This window comes from Periplaneta americana, chromosome 2 (genome assembly GCF_040183065.1).
Source record: "Periplaneta americana isolate PAMFEO1 chromosome 2, P.americana_PAMFEO1_priV1, whole genome shotgun sequence".
NCBI classification, from domain to species: domain Eukaryota; kingdom Metazoa; phylum Arthropoda; class Insecta; order Blattodea; family Blattidae; genus Periplaneta; species Periplaneta americana.
In genome coordinates, this window is record NC_091118.1 from 168,361,314 (window position 1) to 168,383,315 (window position 22,002).

At 37.2% G+C, this 22,002-nt stretch overlaps 1 protein-coding gene across 10 annotated transcripts in view; it reads left to right on the top strand.

Moving 5' to 3' along the window:
- The window catches only part of LOC138694789 (adenomatous polyposis coli protein-like), a 531,541-nt gene extending 509,539 nt beyond the window's left edge, over positions 1–22,002 (top strand). For all 10 annotated transcript variants that reach the window (XM_069818859.1, XM_069818853.1, XM_069818852.1 and 7 more), the window contains 4 exons: positions 1,934–2,230; positions 4,542–5,080; positions 7,448–7,593; positions 9,094–22,002. In XM_069818859.1, coding sequence (XP_069674960.1) covers positions 1,934–2,230; positions 4,542–5,080; positions 7,448–7,593; positions 9,094–14,633 — 6,522 coding nt within the window. In that variant the 3' untranslated portion in view covers positions 14,634–22,002. The remainder of the gene's footprint in view (positions 1–1,933; positions 2,231–4,541; positions 5,081–7,447; positions 7,594–9,093) is intronic.

Consider the following 22,002-nt stretch of genomic DNA (forward strand, 5'->3'; position numbering starts at 1 on the left):
TGTTCATTTTTATTTTTTCATAAATGTATTTATTTATTCACTTGCCTTTCTCCATTTATTTAACCATCGTTTTATTTAATTATATTCTATCTGTTTATTTATTTATTTATTTATTTATTTATTTATATGCATCCATATGCATTTATCATTCATCTGTTCATTCATTCATCCATCTATCCATCCATCCATCTATTGATTCATTCTCATTCACTTGCTCACAGACTCAAGCCACCCATTCATCATCCCATCTTGTTTATCATTGTCAAAGTCAGTGTCAAGTTTTAAAATCTTTCTGGTTCGTTTGGCTTCCATAAATCTGAGATGATCAATCAGTTTACTCAACCCTACCACAGTTTTTACCTCTCGATCTGTATTTATTTGTAATCCTTGATATACAGTTCTCTGGAATTCACATCATACATTCGTTTCATCATTCTCTAGTCTTTGAATTCAAATGTACTTTTGAAATACTTAATTTGAGAAAAATGTTCAACTGAATGTGATTGATTTTGTAATTTTGTGAGATGTCAAGATATGTGTAGATTTGATTATACTGTAGACTATATGTGTATATATATATATATATATATATATATATATATTTTAAATAACATCCTATCATAGAAATAGTGTCGTATTGCATAATAAGAAAGATTGTAATTCAAGACGTGAAACAGTGAATCACAGTTGTGTAAATGGATTTCATATTATTGTGTTCTGTCTATATTGATAATGTTATAAATCCTACAGACTCGTGAATAACAAAACCAGGAAATGCGCATTGTTAGAGATGATTTAGTGCTTCTAAAGACCTGTGTGGGGAAATAATGTTTAATGTAGATATTAATTTCCTTCTAGATCTTGAATTGGATTGAATTTAGGGAGGGAGGTACTGGATCTATTGCGTTGATCAAGCTAGGTGCATTTCCAAACCACACCATCTGACTACACTAATGTTCACTGCACACCCAGGTTCCTGGCAGGCAACCACAATGTACTTAGGCCAGCCCCCTACGTGTGTCGCCATTTGGCATTTGAGGAATGTTATGGAATGTTGATGGAATGGAGAAATAACGGAATGGGGTAGATGCCTAATATCAGGAAATAGAGAACCCCGAAAAAACTCCAACTGCAACCTTGTCCACCTCTTTCACAAAAGGGGAGATCTACAACTGAAACTAGATTAATATATTTCAGTATTATTTGTATTTATCCTGGTAATAATGAACAGTTTGACTCGTAGACATTTTGTTTTTGCAGCTTTAACTTCCCATGATTGTACGAGAAGATTCGAAGAGAACGGCCGTTACATAGACTTTCAGTTCCCCCCTACTACCATTAATGCACAACACAATGTCAATACGGCGGTTGCTGTCATCTGCGATACAACAAACTTTTCTGTTGATTTTCGAGTTCGTCATTTTTTCCGATTATTATATGCTTATTTAAGTTGTGTTAACTCTCGCTAGTGGTTTTATATTTTATTTTATCCGTCTTAGTATTTATTTTATTATTGTAAATATTTTTGTTTTATCACTATTATTATTATTATTATTATTATTATTATTATTATTATTATTATTATTGTTGTTATTGTTATTGTTATTGTTACTATTATTTCTATCATCAGCATTATTATTTGATCCCTGTAAAATTTATGTAGACTACTGGACTGTACCCGAGCACGAGCATATGCTCATTTCGGGTATCCATACATATGTATTCATTTCAAATGTAAATTGTAAATAAATTTGAATTTGAATTTGAATTTGAAAGTGTCACTATGAATTTTTCAATGAAAATTCTCAGGCCTGACTGGGAATCGAACCCAGTCCGTCTGCGTGACAGGCTAAAGGTCTGACTACTCAGTATCCGTAGAAGTGTAGGGGTATTCTTTTAGATAGATATCATATCTTAATGTTCTATGCTGCAGGTCCCCGGGGGTGCCTGTGAAGATGCAGTTCGAACTTACTGCACCGAAGGCACTCCTGCAAACATATCCCATGCTGGGTCACACTCCGACCTCTCTGTCCTGTCACTGCCTGGTGATGGAGATGAGACTGAGGTTCGCAGAGAAGAGACCCGCCTGGAAGGGGTGGAGGAAGGAGAGGAGCATGCTTCGAGTGGGGACAGGGAAGTCGAGAGGCCAGAACTCTCTGACGACAGTTCCAACTTCTCTGGGGATAATGACAACATACTTGCTGAATGTATACAGTCTGGAATGCCTAAGGTACGTAACATTGTTGTTGTTTAGTCAGCTGTCCGAAGACAGGTCTGAACGTCACAAGTGATACCAAGAAGGCACCACTTATGAAGCAAGTAGACCAGTAGATAATGGGGTAGAGTGGCCAGTTCCTTTCCTCCTCAATTGCATACATTGCCGACTAGCTACATATTACACTAGTCAGACTTCAGATGCATGCAAACAAGTTGTTCTTCCTCTGACACATATTGTCAAGTGAGATATACTGCCTGATAATAGATGTACATATTAGCCAGACCCTCAATCAGAGGATAGATATTTCATGGACTTCAAAATACAGGATACTGATTTTGACACCAATTTTCTTTTATCTTGTCATAATTCTCCTCCTTTCTTCCCCCCCTTTTTAGACTAAGTATAAATATAAAATATTTGTGATGTTGCAATTTTCTCTCCCCCCCCCCCCACTGAAATACACGTGTTCAGTATACCTCATATGCTGTCTGTGTACAGTGATTGGTCCTGAACTACCGGATGGATTTTGTTCATACTCTGTATATACAAGTCAATTCAACTGGAATGATGAACATGACACATAACCACTTTTACTAAAATGTTGAAGCAAGTGTTGAGCGCCACTTTCACTGTCCACAGCTGTGCTACTGGCATCTGTCATTCTGCCCGCAGGACAGGGCTGCCCATAGTGGGTGACAGACACCACTCGAGTGGGGGCCGGCCCGATTTTTAGTAGAGGAATACTCATAAAATAAAGAATTATGTTAAATCACATACTGAAACAGTAATTATGTTTTCAATAAGTTTTAAAAAGTAGGCTACTATTGAAAGGTTAAGACTAAAGACTTAGTAATATCTGTATATTCATTTTTCTTAAATATATTTTTAATGTTTTCATTAAAGTATGCCTATATTTAATTTTAAAATAAATCTTACTTTTTTTACTGCTTGTAAGACTGATTAATTATTAAACATGTTTATAAACTGAGAGCTTTTTATTTGTCTTGCCCAAGTAATATTTCAATTTCAGTAACAAACAAGGTTGCCTGATATTGTAATAAAATTTCCTTAGCTTGGTGTCTTAGTATTTCAGTTACAGAATTTCAACATTCATTAGAATATTGGCGAAGAAGGAGGACCCTGACAAATGTTCGTACTGGGGAAGGGGAACGACAGTTTCTCATATCTGGGATCTAATTAACTATCGTCCCATTCTAGAGGTTAACAAGGGCAACTATTTGATACTGTAGCTATAATGACTCACCTTCGTAAACATTCTTGGAATGCATCGTGGTAACGCAAATTAGAAAGTATTTTGTTTTTAGTAGGCCTATACTCCTGTACTAATCACTGTTGTTGATATTAAGACATGGCAGCAGTATACCAATTCAATTGGCAGAAGAGCGATAAACATAAACATATCTTGGCCCATGATGAGGAATATTGAAATGTTTTGATTAAATATAGTACTAATTTATAGTCCATATTGCTAAAAGCGATTAATTTAGATGAATTTAACAATTTAACCCTCATTACTGATTACTGTAAAATCTCAATAATCGAATGTTATGGAATATGTGAAAGAAAACGCTGAAAACATCACTGGTCACCAGTTAGAAGTAATGGTTTGGGTCTCAAAACGAAGATTCGTGTTCAGTACATTATGGGCTGTACTATGCCTTTTGATCGTAATTTTCGGATTCATTCCGGCTTTGTTCAATTTAAATACCTCTTGCAAAGAACTGTAATATTCTTTAATTTTGTAAAATGATCACGAATTGAAGATTATTGAAGAACCCAGGCAAGCTGAGACTTGCAGCAACAAGAAACTTTTACATTATGACTGATGACGACATCACCCTTGGAATGTTGCATGTATTGCCTGCCATCATTTTAAATGAATGACTCTGTGAATGCCAAAGCATTACAACATTTGCAATGGCCAAGAATTATCCGAACACAAAAATCACACTGTGACAAAATCGCTGTTATCTATTGCAGCAATTTTTCTGGAGCTGTCACAGTTCAGAGCTGTGACGGCAAAATGCTGTCACTCCCCACCTCTAGTGTAGTAGGTTCATAAATTTTCATTAAAATTTTTCTTCCCCAAGTCATAAACAATTTTTGCATCTTATCTGTTACAGTTCATGTCTCACTCTATTAAATTCTCTTTGCTTGCCTTCTTATGGTAATGCTATGAAACCGAAAGACTCAGAGGAAAAACAAGATTATATCAGATGAGCTTATGAAATCACGGAATAAGTTCTGCAATTGCAAATAATATGAAAGTGTAAATAACAGTGTGATGGATCTGTGATTCCAGGCTCGTAATCAGACTTCAAGACGCATCCTTCCCCAGCCTGGAAGCATTGCTATGGCTTCAGCCCCAGATCATCCTTCCCAGCAGCAGAAGAAGATACCTACAGTTGTTCCTGGAGTGACTGTATCTGTTCTCCCTCCACGTCGGCCTGCTGCATCATCTTACAGGCCCCCCACCCACCACCTGTGCAGCCTGGACCACGGCACCTCGCACTCTCATTCTCACTCACCTCCTCGCCCCGCGAACAAGAAGCCTTCAGCACCACCGTGCTCTCCTCGGCCAAAGGCACCAGATCAGCATCCAGCCAGGCAGCTCAAGTCATCTTCACAAGAGGAAGCTGGGGCATCACAGAACATGAGTTCACCAAAAACAAAATTAAATAGGATGCTACATGGACCAAATATGTTGCCACAATGTCTAGCAGCAAAAGATGAGTTGGAGACATATGCTACTGAAGGAAGTCCCAACACCTTCTCTTCTCGCTCATCACTTAGTGACCTTACCATTAATTCAGCTGATGGATGTGCAGCCCTCTTGCAAAGGTTAGTAAAATATAATTAATTACTGGTACCTGCGAACAAGTGACCCAACAATGAAAGAGTAATGGAACAGAGAAAAATTCTCTCCGGCACCGGGATTTGAACCCGGGTTTTCAGCTCTACGTGCTGATGCTTTATCCATGTAGAGCTGAAAACCCGGGTTCAAATCCCGGTGCCGGAGAGAATTTTTCTCCGTTCCATTACTCTTTCATCGTATGATGACACAGAATATCTGCATGGAAATATCATATGTACTTCGGTACATTAAAATAATATATACAAGTGAACCAAGATAATTCAGCCAATGAGGTTGACTTGCACCTTCTGACATTATGTGGAGAGACGGGAAATGTGATGGTGAACAGGAGGACCGAAACTTTAGGGTAGTGATGTGATGTTATGATAAAGAAAGAAAAGACTGTTATGGGATAATATTTGGTTTATTAATAACAAGAAAATTGTAGTTTTTTCCGTAGGGGTAACTTTTTTTTTTCTTTTCCAAACAGTCAGATTCTTTGTTACCTTTCATGATTCACTGGGAAGGAATTCATTATAGAGAAACATTATTCTGGAGGTTCTGCAGTGAAATAGTTTGTTTTATAGATGTCAGAGTAGCTTCTCGGATTTACGGCTTACTAGACACGTAGTATGGCCTCCTTTGGAATGAAAATAAAACCCTGACCCAGAAAAGAAGCAACACGCAAATATATCAGCCACATCTCGACCACGTCAAAATTAGAACATAATAGAAGTGTTCAGCTCATGGGAAGCATCGTATCTTTCACCGTGAAACTTAACATTATGATAGACTCTCAAGTGAATGAAAGTTGCTGAATCAGGTGGCTCTTAAAATTCTGTGTAAATAATTTTGGAAAATATGGTTCTAATTTTAAATAATAAACATCAAAAGAAAGATGTCCTTATGTGCCATCAGAATCTGTGTGACAGGTATTGTTTACAATTATGTATCATATTAATCTGATGCTCTGTTATTTGCATGACGCTAATTTATAACTACTATTATTTATTAATTTATTTTCATGAAATTTGTCATGTCATGCGTATTCTAGTATATAGTGTATACCTCGTAATAGTGATTGGAATATTTTGGTGACTTGAAAGTATGGAAAGCTTACCGGTATCTTGAAGTGTGAAAATTGGTTATCTTCAAATGCGAAAATCAGTGACTTCAAAGATGAGGGACATGTCGGAAAATATTATCAACACAACTTACAATTAAAATTAAAATCAAGGGGAAATGTAATTTATTAACATTATATCTCACTCTATTGTTTTCATTCGATGATTGATAGAGTGCTAATGAACATCGATAAATACGTTCTCCTCATGCTGAGAAACTTCAAAATAAATTGTAAAAAGAAAAGATCCAGAAAACTCAATTTGCTAACGTTTTTCAATAATCTATTGTCTTCATTGGTAGATTCAGAGCTGACATCTTGATGTCATGATTGAGTGGAAGAGAAGGCACATCTTAACTGTAATATATAAAATAAAGTGTTGTTGTTGTTATTATTATTATTATTATTATTATTATTATTATTATTATTATTATTATTATTATTATTATTATTATTATTATTATTATTAAGGAACATCAATTAAATACGTCCCCCTCAGGCTGTAGAACTTCAAAATAAATTTAAAAAAGAATCTGAAAACACTCAATTTCGCGCAAGTTTTTTGTAAATTTGGTCCAACTCGCTAAATTTTTGCGATAAATCCCAAATTCGCAATTTGTCGCGAGTTCGAAAATATTTTGGATAAGATAAATATTGTTTCTCCGAGATTTTAGATTATATATAATTTTTTTCAAAATTTACGGCCAAGAATAATTTTATTCCAATATCACCTATTAATTTCTTTCACAAAACCGTAAGCACATTCTTTTTTATTATTATTATTATTATTATTATTATTATTATTATTATTATTATTATCATCATCATCATCATCATCACCATCATCATTATCATCATTATTATTTCTCCAATTGGAGCTCTATTTAAATTGTATATGCTAGGGCTGTCGTCCTTTCTTACGTGCTTGCAAAAGTTTTGACTTGTTATTTTTATTTTATTATTGGTCTTCATATTGTAATCTTTGAAAAGTAAATTTAATCTAGAAATTTATTGTACAGTATTAAATTACTCATTGAATTTTTGTCTAGTAATACGGATCATATGCGGAGACTAAGAGGAAGGCAGAAAATAGGAAAGATTGGAGAATGCTTGGTTTGCAGTGAAAGACATGCCTTTGAGCATAAAACTATGAATGAATGAATGAATGAATATGAACCAAATGAAATTGTTAATATGTTAATCTTACTTGAAATGCAACTTCAATGTGCAGGCTGCCATCAGGTCGTCCAGCATCCGAAGTTGCTTCCTGTGACATTCCATTACGTTTCAACACAGAAGATACACCATTGGAGATTTCTCATGCTGCTTCTCTCAGTTCTCTCAGTGTCGGAGAGGATGATGACGAATTTAATGCAGGTAATTATGTTCTTATTTCTGAAAGTTGAATGCAGTGAAAAATTAGTTCTGTACACTGAAACAGAGCTTCTGTACACTTATACATAGTCCTCCCAAGTTGCTATACTACTTCATCTTCCTGTCCAGCATAGTATGTTTCTGGGCATTCATTTGAAAGTTTTGTTCCCAGCATTTTTCGCATATATTTAACTGTTGTCAAAGAATGAAAAACATCGTAAGACATGTTCAGATTAAATGTAATGATCCTTATGTAAAAGATAGCAATAAAAATGGCATTACAATAATGTAACTTATTTTAACCAATACTGACGATTTATATTGGGGGTTCATTGCTTAATTGTGCTGTGAAAGAAACCATCATAGTACTATGGGAAGTAGTGGTCCTTCATTCATTCATTCATGTGAAAGAAACCATCAAAGTACTATGATGTAGTAGTGGTCCTTCATTCATTCATTCATTCATTCATTCATTCATTCATTCATAGTGTTCTTCCCAAGGACACATCTTGCACTGCAAACCCAGCATTCTTCAGTCTTTTCTATTTTCTGCCTTCCTTTTAGTCTCTGCATATGATCCATATATCTTAATGCCGTCTATTATCTGATATCTTCTTCTGCCCCTAACTCTTCTCCCATTCCTTCCACTGCATCCTTTATTAGGCAGTTTCTTCTCAACTAGTGACCCAGCCAATTCCTTTTTCTTTTCCTGATCAGTTTCAACATTATTATTTCTTCACCCACTCTTTCCAACACAGATTCATTTCTTATTCTGTCTGTTCATTTCACACGCTCCATCCTTCTCCATATCCACATTTCAAATGTTTCTAGTCACTTCTCTTTACTTCGTCGTAATGTCCATGTTTCTGCACGATACAATGCTACACTGTACATAGAGCACTTCACTAGTCTCTTCCTTAGTTCTTTTTCCAGAAGTCCGCAGAAGATGCTCCTTTTCCTATTAAAAGCTTCCTTTGTCATTGCTATCCTCCTTTTGATTTCCTGGCAGTAGCACATTTTACTACTTATAGTACACCCCAAGTATTTGACGCTGTCTACTTGTTCTACTGCCTCATTTAGAATTCGCAAGTTACCGTCTTTATTTTTCTTCCTATGACCATGGTCTTCGTTTTATTTGCATTTATCTTCATCCCATACTGCTCAAAGCTGCCATTTAGCTCCAGTAGCATATCCCTTAGTAACATCTCTTCTGCTAACAACGCCTTATCATCAGCAAATCTTATGTACTTTATTCTTCCTCCTACTATCACCCCTCTCATGTTCTGAAAACAGTTCTTCATTAAATTCTCCAAATAGATGTTGAGCAGAGTAGGTGATAAAAGGGCATCCTTGACGTACTCCTCTCCCTATTTCGCTTCCTTCTGACATTTCTTCTATCCTAACTGACTCGTTTCATGTAAAGGTCTTTAAAGTGTAATTTTTAGATGATATTTTGTTGCATGAAATTTACTCCAATTAATTCTTCCATTCTGTTCTTTGTAGTAATGAAAACGGTGCACACTTCAACTCCAGCTGGCTCTTCAGCACATCACAACCAGGGCGCAGGCCAGACCAGTGGCATTCCTGTTCCAGTTTCCTATTCATCAGAGCCTGTTGCGCGAACGTGTATGTCTCCGCTCAACAAAGCTGTGGATAACGTGAGTTCTGAAGCTGCAGCACAGCTTATGATAGCGTCTGATGGCAGCTGGGGAGACCACAGTGACAGGCATGAAGACTCTACAGCATCGTCAAGACTACACAATAAGACAAGCTCCATATCCGAAGACATAGTTACTGTATTATCCCGTAATGGATCTCTCAGCTCTCTAAGTGTTGACTCGTTCGGTTCAACAGAGCCAACACCATCAGAACAAGCTTTACTTGAGCAGTGCATCAGCTCAGGGATGCCCAAGAGTAAATCAGAGTGTCCAAGTGGCAAGGCCAGGATTGCTGTACCAGTCACAACAAAGAAGAAGATAGGAGGAGGGGTATGTAAAATTCCACTTGCTACAGATCATCGAAGACAGGGAGACGATGGCCTAGTGATACCGAGTGTGCCACTCCAGAAGCTGGAATTGAAGCCAGTGGCAAGAACCCATTGTGGGATGTACCGGGAAAGTAGTAGTGATTTATCTCTGGGTGCAGTAGCGTCATTAGAAAGTGATTTGGCGTCCTTGAACTTAAACGATAACATTAATACATGTTCATATGATGTAAGGCAAATTCCAAAAAACGGGGTGGACCCGTCTGCTGCATCACACATGAAGGAAACTGCAGCAGACGTAAACGAAAACATCGAAGTCATCGAAAGCGTGCAAAATCTCCCAGACCATCTCGAGAGCAGCAACGCTCCACTAGAGAATGGAGAGATGATAGAGACAGAATGCAATCGTGTACCTGCCACCATCTCGTTAAACGAAGCAGTCACCACTGACAATTTGGATACAGCAGAAGATAACACAAAACAAGATCTTCAAGAGGCAAAGAATTTGCTCTTTGTTCAGAAGAAAGATGATGCACGTGACAAACATTTGAATCTTAATGAAGATCACAGGAACCTCAATATCACATTAGATAACTACAGAAGTCCTTCAGAAATTTGCTCCCCAAATAACAAAACTGACAGTCCCCATGGAAGCACTAGTGATGATAACAAATCTCCATTTTCGTCTGGAGAGAGTCCTTCCACAGACTTCGGCAGTGATGGAAGAATGGACGATTGTGATAAGAAGAAGGATCCGGATGCAATGATAGCCTCATTAGACCGTTTAACAGAAGAACTGGTTCAGCAAGCCCAAGACATGCATGCTCAAAAAGAAAAGAATAAAGAAGCTGGCACGATGAAACAAAGTCTTGTTGGAAGTGACACTTGGAATGAAGATACATCGCCGAATGACGTGTCCTTCCCAAGTATGAGCATAAGTGCCCCGTTAGTGGCTTCCTTCAGAAGTGACAATCATGAAGATGCTGCTAGCACACTGCCAGATCTAGCAGAGGAAGATCTCATCAGTAAGACTAGTGAAGAACAGCAGGTTAGTTCTCTAACAGATTCTCATATTATTGAAGTGGAAGCCAGTAAATTGGCTGTCGCAGTACAGGCAGAAGCACAGAATCTTCCATACACATCAGCTGAAGAAATGGAACACAGCCTTACAAGCCTGAATTCCGTTGACTTGGATGCCATCAAGCCACCATCGATGATGGGAAGCCTTGTGTCTCTAACAACGAGTCTTTCCGGTCAGTTAGATAATGTGGACAGTGGGGAAACAAGAGAACGCTGCAATTCGTCATCACTTCCCCCTCAACAGCCCCGTAGTAATGGAACTCGGCTGGAATGTAGGCACTCAAGGAAGAAATCACTTCCTGCTGGCATGATGGTGCGAAGAGCATTGGGAAACAGCAACCATAATGGGAGTATCGAGAATCTCCAGGACAATAACAGTGTGTCCAGTAGTTGTAATTCACATCTCGACAACATAAAACCACCGTCTGCAATGGAAGAATTGATCGATATTGTTGACATGGAAAACAGCATGGTTAGTGTCGCTAGCATCACGTCGGAGGTAGCAGACTCATCAACCAAGGAGCAGTCCAACTCTGAGCAGTCACCAGGAAACAGTGATGCCATGTTTGAGCTCTTGAAACCAGCGGCCGCTATTATGGCTGAGGTGTATGCGGCACAGTACCCTGCAGCTGCCATGTCTGCAAGCGTGCGCACCAGCAGTGCCAGTGACAATTTGGATAACATCAACCCTCCATCTGCTTTCAATGAGATTGCAGACTTGGCTGATCCTGAATCAACTATGGAGCCTGGTACGGAAACTATCTGCAGTGACACAGAAATGTATACAGAAGAACCAGGTTACGCACATTCCATGGAGAAATTAGACGAAGTTGGTGCGCCAGATTTGCCCTCAGACACCAGCAGGAAGGCAACTCCAATTCCTTCAGACCATTACGCTACTAGCTCGGCAGAATCTACTCCGAAGAAACACAAGCAGCTTACACCAAAACAGAAACGACAATTGGTTAAAGAACGTTACAAAACCTACACCATAACTGCAGAACAGGAGAGAGAAATGAACCTCAAGGAAAATAACAGGAGTGGAAGTGGTCTGGAACATTGCGAACCATCAGAACCGTCACAAGCTCTTCAGTGTGTAACATCTAGTCCTGTTGAAAATAATGAAGATTTAGAACCTCAAATGCAGGAAGAAGATAACAAAGAAGTGAAAGAGAAAAGTGCCGCTAAAGTAACGCCAAAACAACGACGTCTAGAAGACAGACAGAGATTCCAGACCAGAGTCCTTGATAAATCACCAGCCGTTGAGGATGTAACTACAGGGCAGATTGATACTAACACTAACACTGGAGTTCAGAGTGACGAGTCTGGACTTCTCGAACAACAGGAACCACAAAACACTGATACATCAAAACAAAAGGTTTCAAGAGTTAAAACTCTAAAACAAAAGAGAGCTGAGGCTAAAGAAAGGTTTCGAACGAGAACTTTAAGCGAGGAAAACAAACCTCAACAGCCCTGTGAAACAAATGCTAGTGAATTCATCAACACTAGCCTTGAGTCAGCACGGTGCAACCAAACAAACCATGGGACTGAACCACTGGCTCTCAACTGCTCAGATGTCGGATTTGTGGAGGCACTGCTCAATGTTACACCTGAGGAAATAGAATCTCTGCTCGAACATGATGCCAATATTGTCATTACCACACTCAATGATTCGAGACGGCGGAACAGTGAATCGTCTGAACTGCCTAGCAGTGATGAAATGCTATTGGAATGTGAAACATTGAGTCTGATTTCTATTGAATCTGAGTCAGATCAAAACTCAAACTTTTGTAGGATGGGAAAGAGGAGAGGTTCAGACCATGTTGGAAAAGAAAGTTCCGTCTGTGAACAGCATGTCGTGCCAAATACAGAAGAAGTGTTTTCAGGAAGTAATGTTGAAGAGAAAGTGAAGGAGGAGGTTGAGGTTGAAATGGAGGACAGAGAGAGTGTGGACGATAGTGATGATAGTCCTGATGAGGACGATGTTCCAAAGGCAAGAGGTCCGCGAATAGTGAAACCTGAAGCGAGACTTAAACGAGATACCAGTGCTGATTCAAACTGCACAGACGATGGTACACCTCCTCAAAGTAACAGCCCGAAATCTATTCGTGGCAGGCGAAAAGCTTTGTATTCATCACCTACTGTAAAGAAAGTGTCTGCCCCTCCTCCAGGATTGCCCGCAGGTGGAAAGGCTCGTAGTAGCATACCTGTTGTGTCTGGGCCAGGGAAAACCACATCAAACAGTGTGAGACCCACCAGAGCCTCTGCCTTGAGACAGACTGGAAGAGCTTCTAGTACTGGTGCCACACAGCGATCAGTCTCCAGAACCCCACCGTCGTCTGCAGAGAGCAGAAGTCCTCGTAACGTGAGTCCCAAGACCAGCAGAACAACAAGAACACAGCAGAAGAGCCCAGCAAATGCATCTCCACCTGCAAAGACGCTGGCAAGAAGTAACAGTGCTGTTACACATACATCTGGGAAAACAGAAGCTGTGGAAAATGGCGAGAATGAGGTGAAGGATCCGAGATTCAAGCCACCCGAACGACAAGGAACCTTCACAAAGGAAGATGCAAACTCCTCTGTTGCAGCCAAGACAGTACCACCACAGTCACCTACAAAAACAAGAATTCCAATTCCAGCATCTGTTACTGCTGCCAATACAAAGGGAGAGACGAAGTTAAAGAAAACCGGTATTGCTAAACCCAACTTTACAAACACTACCACTTCCAAAACCAGACTTCGTAAAGAAACCTCCGCTCCAACTCCTCTTACAAAGTCTTCAGCCCAGAGCAGATTTATAAAGGCTCACAGTCAAGAAATTAATGCCTCAGGAAGCCCAAAGTCACTGGTGAAGGCTGCAACAATTCCAGGAAGAAATGGTACCACTCGATCTCCTCCATTGTCTAGAGTAGGATTCAAGAGAGGTAGCATTGGAGCACAAGAAGGTATGAAGACATCACTCAGTAACCAGAGTCTACAAAGCAACGACAGTGGCAAGACAACTCCAAAATCAGCAGCAACACATCCTCAGAGGTCCAGTAGTAACTGTAGTTTAAATTCAGTTACTTCAGGAGGAGGGCCAACCAAAAAGTCAGTTACTAAAAAGGAGGTAACAAGCAAAATTGCCAGCTTGTGGAAGAAGGTTGAAGAGAGTAAAAATAAACAAAAAGCAAAAAAAGATACTAGAGTGTGGATCACTCCATCTCAAGTTGAACCAGTTGATGCAGCAGACGAAAATGATGGTAATACAAACTCTGCTGATGCCATGCCCACCTCTAGACTTGTCCGTAGCTCAACATTTGAAGGGCTTCCATCGAAGTCTGCCAGTAGTGAGGAGGCCGATACAAAAGTGTCGACAGATGTTACTAAAGTAACCAAGACCAAAATAAGAATGAGATTTTCTAAAATATCTGCAAAGTCTGAAGAGAAAAGTAGTCGCAGCTCAGGAGATTTCACTGGATTCGTAGCAAACCCAGAAACCGCATCAAGGCTTCCAAATGCACAGAGGCAAGTAGCAGAGGTAACGGGAGTAGTCGTGGTTCAGCCTACAAGCAGAGTACTGGATACGTCAGAAACTCTTCCCACAAACAAGGACGAAGCACCTACTACCCAGGAAGTTGTACTCAGGAAAAAACGTACTGAAACGAAGTCTGAAAATCAAGACCCAGATTCAGAAAACCCAAAGAGATTGTCTAGGCTTGGTTCTTTTATTAGAATTGACCCCTCTGAAGAAGGAGTAGTCAGCACTGGTGAAGGTAAAACCCTGTCGAAACCTCCAGCTTCTGCAATTGTACAGCCATTCAATTATAACCCGCCCACAACCACTGTTGGCTCCCACATTCCAACACCCGTCACTTCCGTTGCCAAGAGGAGTGAATCGTACCTGAGTGGAATTGGTAACGCAGAGGATCAGGCCGAAGTGTTAGATGAACATGTTCAGGAGTTTAACACTGCGTCCATGAGAGTAACAACAGTTTGAAAAGTGCAGAGGGACACAGTGTAGGACGCTTCAAGTAAAATACGTTGCCCACGAACTAATTTTATTGGTACAGTTTGAAGCAGATTGCAGAATATTTTGTTGTTGTCATTCCTATGCCAAAAGTTGATCAGTCTATAGAAAATATGAGTTTCGTGGTAATGTGTCACTGCCGCAGAAGGATTCGTGTGGTGTGCAATTTTTGAGAGTTTTGAAAAGTACATTTTTGTCCCTCATTTTTTGGTCAGTGTTGGAAATGTATTCCATGCCACTGTCTAATCAAAGATGGAAGTCTGAAAATAATAGTTCATCGTATTTTGTATATATGCAACATAAGACCATTGTATTAATCTTAAAATCATCCACACATAATTAGAATGCATCTTCTTCACATGTACACGTTGCTGTTTTCTCGTTGTGTTCTGGCTGATTTATTCTCCCAATTAGAGCTCTTACATTTTGTCTCGCAAAAGTCGGTTGCTCAGTTGAGTTGTAAATCAGTTGGTATACTTTGTACCTTGCAAATGTAAATAATGTTTCGTAGTGAATGCATGTTATGTTCTGTATCTAGGTAACCATTGATTAATTTATTATAAACTGTTTACAGTGAAATCTGATTATTACAAAACTCCATTGGTAATTGATTCAAATAGTGAATGTTTTCTGTTAAGGACCAGATAAGGAATATGACTTTGTAGTGCATGGGTTTATAAAAGGCCTATGAAAATCTTTTTTACTCTTTGTACTATAGAATTTTGTGATGATGAGGTTTCATTGTAAATCAAGTGAAAGGATGCCTTTGGATTTTTTATTGATTTTTTTCTTTAGGTTTTTTTTTTGTAAATTTTTCCTATTATAAACTGTGCTGTAAGAATTTTATCTTACATTTAATGTGAACATGGACACCACAAAGGATTGTAATGTAGTGTAATGTGAATGAATAACTAACAAAGATGACAGATGATAAATACAGTATATGCAAACAGATTCTGTGAATAAAACCTTGAATTTGTCATTAGTTTTCACCTTTTTACCACGTAAATGTTTGTTTCTACTCTCATAATGGTATTATTAATACTGTTGCTTGTTAAGAATTACAAATTGTTTGAGTTATTTTGAATATGATGACTAAGTAATTTGACAGACATTGTTGTTTTCAGATAAGTTACCAATGAATCAATTAGATCAGGTTACTGTTCAGTCAATACTTATCACTTGAGTGATAACAGTAACCTAATGTAATTGATGATGACTAAGGTTATCAGGCTTCATTCGACCAGAAATATAACTAAACATACCTGAAAATTTTAAATTAAATTCAAGTTTCACAGTGACATCAGTGACGGAGTGAGAGTTAACTGTGTTAGTCAGGCTAATACTGTAAAAACTAAAAGTAAAAATCTTCTTCCTATCAAACCTCAATATATAAACTGCGAAGTTCCTCGAGTTTTATGAAATTATGACTCCATGGCTCTACTGTGTTAGCTGTGCTTCGTTAGTTAACATGATTCTGTTGTCCTATTGCCTTATGGGTAATCATCTGCACTGTCTGCCTAATCCGCTATGAAAATGAGCTGTAAGTAAACTTAACTGGTTGTTTCATATGTACACAGACTTCTTTTGTGCTTTATGAAAGATAACTGATCTTTGGTGGCCTTTCAATTATCATGCTTGCTATTGGATTCAAAGATTTTGAGTTCAAAACTCCAAGAGCGATGTAGTTCTTAGTGTGAGTCCCTCTGGGAGGGAAGTAAAGCTTGGGTTCTGTGTTTATATTATGGCACATAAAAGAATTAAGCCTCTGATTGATAGCTTCACGAAAATTTCTTTAAACATTTCTCGCCTATATTGAACAAGTATGTTTTCGAGTAGAGATTTTGCTTCCAAAGGAGGGAATCGAAAATGGACGACCAACTCTTTTCCTGAGAAATATTTCCAGCAAATTAAAAAAAAAAGTACGCTGTTTTAGTCACACATTGTATACAACTGTTTCATGGTTGTGCTGGTGTAAAAAATCTTCGTAATTTTATTACTGACTGTCTTCTGCTTTCAATCATAAACGATGTTTATGACTATGAAAGAATCAATAATGTTAATATTTCTATGTATAAAAAGAAACTTCAACCCTATCGGTAACTTGTGTTAATTCTATTACCGGTATCACATTAATAAAATTCGGAAATTCACGAACTGAAAAATCTTCAACCTGACTTTCAAAATAAATTGTGAAGGCATAATGGAAAAGTCGAAGCTAATTGAGATGATGTTAGCTGTTTGATAGACACCGCATGCTTCCTAACTGTACAAGAGCCTTCTTTTAGAAAATATCTTGTAAGCTCAGAATAAAAAAACAGAGGAAGTAATTCAGAATTGCTTTACACAGAACAAATTATGGTAAGAAACTGCTTACTCAATTAGAATGTTGTACAATATTTATTGACACTTCTTCCAACATTAAAAACAATCTCGTGAATTCTATTTCAACTTAATGATAAATCAGATCAGTGAGGAGGTGAAACAACTTACTTTGTCTCTTATAATAGGAGATGAAGCCATAGGTCTGTCTACCAAATCTAAACTGTTTTATCAGTTCTTTGTTATGTGATACCTGATGGTAGCACACAAAAACTATTTATCAGATTTACTGACGTCAGTGCAGACCTCTCCACTGCCTGTTTGTCCGGTAATATCTTCAACAGTTATGGCCGGAGAGCATAATGGTCTGCAGAAATTAGAGACAATTCTTTTCAGCTCCCCACCTCCCAAAATCTTGAGAATAAAAGACTATGTTTCACAGCTTGTAACCAGACGTGTACAAACAGTGTTCGCCAGCAGATTACTCCACACGGAAAGATTGGTTTAAGTTGTCTCAGAACTAAGAGCTCACTGACGATGTTAATCGATTATAAAAATCTTTAAGTATATATATATATATCTAATTTATAAAAGTTTTCTTTATTTCTACAGTGAAAATATAGTGTTTTAATTATATTAAACTATATAAATTAGAAACTTTCATGTCTAATCTTCAATGTATATCAATGAGAAATTCGATGGTGAATTGCGTATGTCAACCCGAGGATATCATGTCACTCTTCAAGATTTTGATTTAAAGTTCTATTAAAAGTTTTGCCAGTAGTACTTCCAGAAACAAAAAACAAATTTCGATATTTTGAAAACCAAAATTAATAATATTAGTTATTATTCCAAAAAGATCGCAGACTTTATTTTTTAATAAAGGTTGTCCCATCAAGAATGCCAGATTTAACAAAGTGAATAAATGCAGCAGATAACTGAATGGATAACAGTGCCACCAAATCAACAATCCTGTTAATGTTGGGTTGATGGCGCTATCTGTTTTTGTTGAATTTATTCACATTATTAAATTCGGCGTTCTTGTTGGAACACCCTTTAGAAAAGTGGGGTCAGCTTGAAACTGTTCAGTCAGAATGTGAAAAGGAAATAAACATGCAAGTGGCATTAAAGAGGGAACGAAATAATAAGATAATGGTAATACTGACGCGAAATCTTTATACAATGGAATAGTGGATTCCATGAAAGTACATTTGACTAAGTTCTCCAAAAATCATAAACCAGAACTTCTTTAAGTTCTATAATAATTTAACTTTTAAATCGTATTCTCAGCAGTTTCCAACAGATGCCAATGAATCCTTACTGTAGTTATATGGCAAATATTTTAATCCCGTTCTTGTGTAAACAGAGCTTTCATTTATTTATACTTCATCAGAATATATTAAATTTAGTATTTTCGATTTGTACAACAACTACAAATCTGAGTCAGCAGTACTGGAAGTGATAAAATTATTAAATTACGGTATTTGCCTTCGTTAACCATTCCTACAAGCAGTGCTTCTGTTGAACAGACTATCTCAGCTTTGAAAAAGCCTCATATTTTATTTACGCACCACTCAAACTCAATGGAGACTCATTTATCACTTATCATGTTATGAAAGAGAATATTAACTTAAAGAAGAGATTCACATTCCATGATACTGTATTGACATCTTTGCAGGAAAAAATTGTCCATATAACTGAAACGCAACTTATAAATTCTTATCTTTTTACTACTTCTCAAACTCCTTTCATTATCTTGTAGTTTGTCACCTCCATCATAATAAACTTCAACTTCAAGTCATGGCTGATTTTCTGTAGCTTTGTTTTCTGAGAAAACATTGTCCCTTTCCAACTAATATTGTTTAAAAAATCACGCTCTGCCACTGAGTGATATTTATTGGTATTTGGAAGACACAAAATACCAGTAGACGCCAACTTTCGTGAAAATTTTGAAATGACTACCAACATTTACCAAAGATCTCATAAGAACCATACTGTATCAGATATAAAATGTAAATAACTACAATTATATAAATCTGAATGGTTCACAGTGAAAAATTATGGAAGTCTTATACAGTGCTGTCAGTTTTGCTTTCTGCCAGAGTATTGTGCCTCTGGCAAGCACGCCACTCGTTGCCAGTTAGCTGGGTCTCGGTGATTAGCAGGAGGGTAAAACAAACCTTACCATATAACAATACACAAACAAATTTAAGGGGCTCATTACTTACCAAATTATCAGCTGAGGTGTTGAAACTGCCCGCCTTCATTCTCCACACATTTTTGGCATCTCTTTAGGAAATTATTCATCACTCGCTGTAGTTGATTTTGAGAAATCCAGACAATTTCCTGACGAATATTATGTTTGAGTTCTTGTATGGTGTGTCTTGTACATGGCATTTTTTAAGTTAGTTTATCTTGGCAAAAGGTTTCTTAGGCTGGACACTTCCAGTTTCCTTAAATTTAGTATGATAAAGATTATGGACTGTTTTACGATCTGGAGCGTCTACACACGGGAATCTTTATTGAAACCGTCTTCGAACTTCACTTCGTAAATAAAGACGCGCTGTACCGTTGTCAACTCACAATGCATAATACACTTTATGTATACTCTCGAATTAAGAAACGAACAATGCAACACACTTGGGAACAGCTGCGCTGCGACAGTCAGCAAGGTCAGGCTTGCTACTCCCTCTAGTGCGTGGCAAACAAGTGGGAGTTCATCCATAGGAAAAACCCCACGTTGTGGCGGAAAGCATAACTGATCGTACTGTATAACCAAGAAAAGAAGCCGCAGCAACATTCAGATTATAAGTAAACATGATTGCCTTGCCAAACGTAACAAAATAAGAATTTTTTATTCAATTATATATACAGTCTCTAAGAAAGCCAACAACACTGAATATAACCATCCGTCAACATGTGAAAGTTTAACATGAGTTTGGATATATCTAATAGCTTTTTATTGAGATATGAGAAGCGTAATATTCTAAAAACCATAAGTCTGACGATATTGGAAGACAAACAATTACTTTATTGTGTCTACTTAATATTCTATTATATTAATTGTAGGTGTACGAAATGATGACAGTCCCAGTGTATTTGCTGCACATATATTCTTTGAAGACATTTCACGAAAGCACTATTTGATGTAATTAGAATTATTGGAAGGTAAATTATATAGACATTACATTAACTTGTACGATTCATCTCAAAAAAGGAGTGTAATGAATACTGCATTTGTTGCCTTCATATTCAGCACATAATTTTCATATTTCTTTAAAATTCGCAACACATTTCACACAAATTTCTGATTAAATTTTCTAGATATGTTCTCAAGATTCTACCCTCAAGATTCTTACCAGTTTAATTTCATCATGTAATTCACGTTTGCACAGTGGATGTATATTAATGGCATATTAGATTGTATACTTCGGTAGTTGAAGTTTTCAAAGTGTTATTTTATTGTAGTATCATTTACATCTCTTATTATGCTTGCTTCGGACCATTAAAGAAGAGCCCAGCCAAGACTTTCAATATTGGCAAACAGCAGTAACTACGTAAAGATTAATTTTTGGTCCTATAGAATTTATCTGTTATGGTGACAATTGTTATTAGAGGGCACAAAGGAAAAAACACTAGAGGAGAGGGATTCGATCCAGTGCTGTGAATTGAACTTGGTACTTAGAACTAAGAACCGGGTTCGATTCCTGGCACCGGAGCGAATTTTTCTCCTCTAATAACAAACGGCAGCAAGTTAAAACTCGTATTAAAAATTTGTATCCATAGTCACCCGTAATAATCCGTGATCACTCATCACATTAAGTTGGGACCATGGTATTTTTAAAAATTTGGTCTTAATTTTGAATATTTTTGTTCCAATTCTATAAGCTGACCCATGTGATTGAATAATTCACATTTTTAAGGATTATTAAGTCCTGATTCATTTGATATTTGTGAATTTTTGTGTGATAAACGAAATATTAAATTATTTAGTTCCATTATTGCGGTAATTGTTTTATAAGAAAAATAGCTGACATTTCTGTGACTCTCTTTTAAAATCTGAGGCATATTCGTATTGTGAAGTCTGTCATCCTTGTTAGTATTAGTATGTTTTTTGAGACTGATGATAAATGATTGCAGTAGGAGAAACATAATGTGCTTGCCACTTATTTTTGAAGAATTATAATCCATGAAATTAATGCATGTGGTTGCAATCAACGAACCGCTACCTTCTAGTCTACGTGTTATGCCGATCATGTTCAATTTTGCAAACTTGTGTCCTATTTTGATGGGCAAGGGTAATGAAAATCATATCAAAACCAAACTCCATTCCACAACTTTTCAGTTTTGGTATAGGTAATGCAGTTATTTTCAAGTGTATATTCAAAAAAAAATTTCTGTTTTCACAATTTCATTGTTATTCTAATCTAAAGCTTTTATATAATCTTAAGTCTTTTCTAGTATAATTTCTGCTTTAGTCTTTTTTATGAATCTTTCAAATTGTCAAGATCGCACTTGTAACGTAAAAAGTTATAAGTAACTTCCTTATTCATAGATGTATTACATAACACTTGTAATTCTGAAAGTGACCCATTTTATAGAAAGATAAATCTAATATACAGGTCTATTTTGCCACACTATTTGCATTTCTGTACACGTAATGAAAGCTAGCACTTAAATATAAAAAGACTAGCAACCACATTTACTCAGTGAGTAAGATCTTGCTTCATAGAATTAAAGTAAGATTTTCTTCCTTCCAGAATAGCTTAAGTCTTGCAATTTAAGCTGAGTTCTTGGATTCTGGGAAGTTTTCATTTTATAATATGTTTCATTCTTGAGTTGGTATGCAGTTTGGTTTTGTAGCAGTATTGTTTAAGTTGCAGACTAGTATCAGCATAACATGATAAAGCCATTTGGTTCTTCTATTCATGTCAGTTGGATATTATAATGCTGTTTGTGCTGGAATATTATCCATGAACGGAACTTGGGTTCCAATAAATATATTGTGACATTACAA